This window comes from Stegastes partitus, unplaced genomic scaffold (assembly GCF_000690725.1).
Source record: "Stegastes partitus isolate 25-593 unplaced genomic scaffold, Stegastes_partitus-1.0.2 Scaffold184, whole genome shotgun sequence".
NCBI classification, from domain to species: domain Eukaryota; kingdom Metazoa; phylum Chordata; class Actinopteri; family Pomacentridae; genus Stegastes; species Stegastes partitus.
In genome coordinates, this window is record NW_007577915.1 from 172,143 (window position 1) to 177,934 (window position 5,792).

The 5,792-nt window shown below is 46.9% G+C and overlaps 1 protein-coding gene across 1 annotated transcript in view; it reads left to right on the forward strand.

The window, feature by feature from the left end:
* Positions 1 to 5,792, forward strand: part of clstn3 (calsyntenin 3) — a 21,715-nt gene that overhangs the window by 1,827 nt on the left and 14,096 nt on the right. The window contains exons 3-6 of the mRNA XM_008280194.1: positions 2,382 to 2,504; positions 3,652 to 3,862; positions 4,036 to 4,244; positions 5,225 to 5,374. Coding sequence (XP_008278416.1) covers positions 2,382 to 2,504; positions 3,652 to 3,862; positions 4,036 to 4,244; positions 5,225 to 5,374 — 693 coding nt within the window. The remainder of the gene's footprint in view (positions 1 to 2,381; positions 2,505 to 3,651; positions 3,863 to 4,035; positions 4,245 to 5,224; positions 5,375 to 5,792) is intronic.

The following is a 5,792-nucleotide window of genomic DNA, read 5'->3' on the forward strand; positions in this document are numbered from 1 at the left end:
ATAGAGGAGGACATGGAGGAGATGCAGGAGGAGATCGAGGAGGAGATGCAGGAGGAGATAGATGAGGAGATAGAGGAGGACATGGAGGAGATGGAGGAGATGCAGGAGGAGATGATGCAGGAGATGCAGAGATGTGGGAGGAGATGCAGGAGATAGAGGAGGAAATGGAGGAGATACAGGAGGAGATACAGGAGATAGAGGAGGAGATACAGGAGGAGATACAGAGATGGAGGAGATACAGGAGGAGATGTTGGAGGAGATGCAGGAGATAGAAGAGGAGATACAGGAGGAGATGGAGGAGATACAGGAAATAGAGGAGGAGATAGAGGAGAAGATGTGGGAGGAGATGGAGGACATGGAGGAGACAGAGGAGGAGATGTGGGAGGTCCTATCAGGTGGCGGTTTCTCCAGATTGAAGCAGAGAACATTAAAAGGTCTCGCTGTCACACTTGACTGGTTTAAAGCTGAACCGCTGATGCAGCAGCTTGTGTTCAGACATTAAACACACAGAAGAAGAAGAAGAAGAACCTGTTCTCGTGGAGATAATCTGAGGAAGAACCTGAGCAGCTGCTGGTTCAGAATCTGAACCTTCTGCTCAGAGTTCATTATTTTCTTCAGGTCCTCCAACGTCTGGTTCAGTCCAGAGATGTTCAGTGTGGTGTCCCAGAGAACAGAACCCAGAGAACCTTCAGACTGGAGGAGCTGAACCCGGAGTTCTGACTGATTCTGTGTAGGAATGATCTCCACTGGTAGATGGATGGTCAGAAACAGTGAATGAGGTTTGTGAAGTTCAGCCGGTTGGTTAACACAGAACAGATTCACTCATGTTCAGGCGTCTCCACCTGACTGATGCTCTAAAAGCAGCATTTCAGGGCAAATATTCTCACTTACAAGGAAAAGTTCTGCCTTCAAATATTTATTCAAACCCAAACATGATCTCAGAGTAAAGTTTGTATTTTAAAGTTGAATCTCATTTAAAAAGTCAAACAGACTAAAACATATAAACATGTCAGCGATTAGACCAATCAGAAACGGTCCTGATAATCGATTCGTCCATTTGCTTCATTTTCTGACAGAATCAGTCAGAACTCTGGTTCAGCTCCTCCAGTCTGAAGGTTCTCTGGTTCTGTCCTCTGACACTAAACTGGATCTCTCTGGACTGAACCAGACGTCTGAGGAAACATTTTCTGACCCTGTACTGACCAAACAGCTGATTGTTGGTGTCCTGATGGGGAGTTTGGTGTGTTGCTGTATTATGGGATGGCGTGTGATGGTTCGCTGCAGCTGCACTTTGTTCTGAACTCAGGTTTCAGCGTTTGGATGCAGTTTGATCAGATCAGAACCAGCTGCAGTTTCTGCTTTTGGCTCCTTTGACACACAAAACGACTGAATTAGTTCCAGTCAGATTTTCTGTAAAATTCACTGTGAAGACAACAAAGCGCCTCCAAACAAACGTCTCTGATTCCAGACTCAGGGATTGAGGACAACAGGGACTCCGGCTTTTGTTTCTGCTCTTTGCTGGAGTGTAAAATCGTCGTCCTTCTGGCTCATTAACTCGGCCTTTGATCACTCAGCACTGAACATTCAGCCGCTGATGAATAATTAATCAGCAATTAAAGGTTAAATTCACAGTAAACCTCGGGCATTTCATTTGGACTCTGCTGTTGCAGGACTGAGGAGACCAGGATGATGAGCACACTAATGAAACTGTGCAGAGTGGAGCTGCAGCCGCCCCGTTCTCACCGTCCAGCGTTTAGAGAACGTCCAAAAGTACTGAAACTGCTGGTCAGAGTTTCCCAGAGTCCAAGACGACGTCTTCAGAGTCTTCAGGGTCGTTTTCTCAGGTCGTGTTTTTGGACCAAAAAGCTGCTAAATGAGTGCTGAAGGGCTGCTGATAGTGAACAGTTTGACCTCTAGATGTTTGATTATTCCAAGCAGGAAACCGTGTCGAGTTGATAAAAGCCTCCACAGCTCACATGATGGATGCTACAAACCTGATTGTTATAAACTAAACTTTCTGCTCATGCCAGAGCTGCTGATGATTTACAATCATTCTTTGAACTGTCGATTAGTTGTTTGGTCTGTAAAATGTCAGAAAATGTCTTGTTTAGATCTTCAGGCTCCTGTCATAGAGGAGGAAAGAAACCAGAGAAGATTCACAGTGAAGAAGCTGCAGCGACAGACTAGAGGCAGCGGTTATGAGATGAGCAGGTTCAGACAAAGACGTTAAACATGAGGTTTGATCCGAGCCGCTCTCTGTGGTCACAGTAACATACGCTGAGCGTCTCTCCCATCCTCAGCCATAACCAGAGTTAAAAATAGACGCTTTGCTTCCTCCTAATTGCTCCGTTTAACCCAAAGCCTCTGTTCTCTGCCGTCAGCCAATAAGCACAAGCCGTGGATCGAGACGGAGTACCAGGGGATCGTGATGGAGAACGACAACACGGTGCTGCTGAACCCTCCTCTGTTCGCTCTGGACAAAGACGCTCCGCTGCACTACGCTGGTAACAGAACCGTGCTGCAGGTCCAAACATCCCAGACTGCTCTATGTTTCCCTGCACAGCTTCTACATATTCAAGTGTTCAGTCCACTATTTTTAGACCATCGTAGTGTAACTCAAGCCTCCGTTGCAGCAGCAGCAGCAGCAGCAGCAGCAGCTCTGCACCCTGATCAAATAAGGTTATCGTGGAAATAACCGCGTTCAGTCAAATTAGAGCATTACTGCGGGGCTCCCTGAAACTTACTGAGCTGGTGTCAGGACGACGAGGAAATTAGGTGTGTGAGCACGAAGCCTCGACTGCTGTCGTCCAGAGAAGATCAGCTCCGTATTCAGGGTTTTATTCTGACTACTGACGGCGGCCTCCCTGGAATAAAGCACCACTTAAATGTGCTGCTGAATGTTGAACTCAGTTCAGTAACAATCAGGTGTTTTTAATGCCGGATGTTTGTTTCTCCTGATTTAAACATCGTGAGCTCTTTGAAAGGAGGCTGAGCTGAATCTAAACTTTAACCGGCTCATCCAGACGTTTTGGAAAAATAACCTTTATTTATGCAGCAAATCACTGCTTCACACAGAAATACATGAAAATAGCAAAACAGGAGAAGAAGCACAGAATGCAGCTTCATGAAACGAGTTTAGGCAGATTCAGAGGAACCTCAGTGACAGTGAAGCTGGTCAGAGGACAGCGAACGCATCGTCCAGTCTGGGGGTTGATGAGGTCTGTACGAGGGAAAAGCAACCAGAGGAGCTTCAACCAGCAGGAGGAGGCTGAGTTTAGAAAAATAAAGCTCCTGTTCTCTGAGTTAGGTTTACAGCAGCCACAGTTTTCAAACAAATGTTCAGGAATTTGTTGAACCCTCTGAGCTCCACCAGGTCCTGGTTCACTGTATCTCACTGAGCTTCATGTTTCACTAAAGTCCTGCAGCTCTGAGGAATCAGAACCACAGGAAGGAGGAGACAGAACTCAGAGACGTCCTCCGTCAGCAGGACTCCAGGAGACCAGAATAAAGAAAACACAAACGATTCAAAATGAAAGATGTGAATGTCGAGACTCTTCCTGTTTTTATCGTTTCTGACGGTTGGAGCCACTTTAAACACGCCGGCAGGTTTTTATGTAAAAATCATTTATCTGCTCATCTGTCCACCCACAGGGGAAATCTGTGGCTTCCGGGTCCATAATGGTCCCTCTGGTTCCGGCTCGGTACAGTTTGAGGCAGTGGTTCTGGATCGCTCCACCGGTGAGGGTCTGGTTCGGTCCAAGGAGCCGCTGGACTGTGAGAGTCAGAGAGAGCACAGCTTCACCATCCAGGCCTACGACTGTGGAGAGGGTCCGGACGGGGTCAACAGCAAGAAGTCCCACAAGTCAGAACCAGAACTGCACGTTTTTAAAGCAGATGTTCCATCTTTGTAATGATAGTTGAACCTGTTTGAAGCAGCAGTTTAACATGTGTTGAAGGCCTTGTTCCAACAGGATCTGTTTTCATGTTTCTGACAGCGAGGAAAGCAGATCGTCTTTATTGCTGTTTGTCCCTCAGGGCCACCGTACATGTGCGTGTGAACGACGTGAACGAGTTCTCTCCCGTGTTCGTGGAGCGGCGCTACGAGGCTTCGGTCCCAGAAGGACGTCTGTTCGACCGGATCGTCCGGGTCGAGGCTCTGGACGCCGACTGCTCGCCGCAGTACAGCCAGATCTGCTTCTATGACATCATCACGCCCAACGTGCCCTTCGCCATCGACAACGATGGTGAGATGATGTCACTGCTGATGTCACACCTTCAGTTTTTATCTGCAGCAGAAACAGGAGTCGCTGTTGCTGTGTTCTGTGTCGGGCCTCGGTCTGCAGAATCTCTGCATTCAGGGTTCTCTGAGTGTCGGCGCTGCTCAGCTGCACTTCAGCTGAAACAGACAATTGTTCTGATAAAACATGGCTTTGTTCTGGCTGCTTCTTGGATCTCAGACCGTCACTGCTTCATTCTGTAAAGTGACTCAGCTTTTCCTCAGCGTGACTTTGCAGAACCGTCCTGACTCAGCTCGGCTGTCTCGGGTCAGACTGGTACCGCAGACAGGGACCTTTTGTTGAGTCGTGTTCAGATGCAGATGTTTTCAGTCACAGCGTGTTCAGGTTGTTCCCCTGAAAGCCTTCAGATTCCTGCGGTTCTGATCTCGTCTGTTCTGCGTCTCGTCCTTCCATCACTAAAGATTGTTTCAACATTTTGTTGAAACAATATTTACAGTTTCTGAGACGGTACAGACAGGAAATGGTGTTTCAGAGTAAAATGTAATGCTGGTGAGAGCTAAGAATGTAAAATGTGCTGTTGCCCGGTTTTCTTGGATTCCAGTGGGTCAGAACAGGATGATGAAGATGATATTTATATGTTTATGATGAAGAATTCTGAGTTAGATTAATGACGGCTTTATAGTTCTGTTTATGATTGAATGTATGTTGTACTGAATGACAATACGTTTCTCTACCTTATTGGACTTAATTGTAAAGTTAACGAGCTGAGCTGTGATGTTGTGTTTGTGGTCGTTGTGTGTATGGGTGTGACTGTGCATATGGACCCCAGGAAGAACAGCCGATGCTCATGCTGGTTCTGATGGGATCCGAATAAACCAAACCACACCAAAGTAAACATGCAGCGACAGCAGCCATGATCACTAACTTCCTCTTCCTTTCCTTTCTCTCTTGGTTTCATCATTTCTCATCCTTTCCTTCATCTCAAGGAAACATCAAGAACACGGAGCCGCTGGATTCGAAGCGTGAACGTGTTCACACCTTCTGGGTCACCGCCTTCGACTGCGGGAAGAACCGGGCTCAGGCTGACGCTCAGGTCGTGGTGACGGTCAAACCATCCTGCAAACCCGGCTGGATCGGTAATCAATCACCTGTTCTCTGATCTCTATCTGCTGATATCTGTTTCCATCCTGATCGGCACGATCAATAACTCTGATGAGGTTTTAGTTTTGAATGTTCAGATCCAGAACCGAGTTTTAATCCTCTGAACTCCAGTTCCTGTCTCATGTTCCTTCACTGAGGTTCATGATTCTCTGCAGCATGAAGTCCTGCAGCTCTGTGGAACCAGAACCACATGAAGGAGGAGAGAGAACTCAGAGACATCTTTTGTCAGCAGGACTCAGTCAGAACCATGAGACCAGAGAGAAGGGAAAAGATCTTTGATTATTTATTCACCAAAAATGTAAAAAACCTGGAACCAACATGTTTCCTGATGGTAAACCTTGGAGCCACTGTTGTCTCCTCGTCCTGCAGATGTTGAACTATCTCCATTCTCCA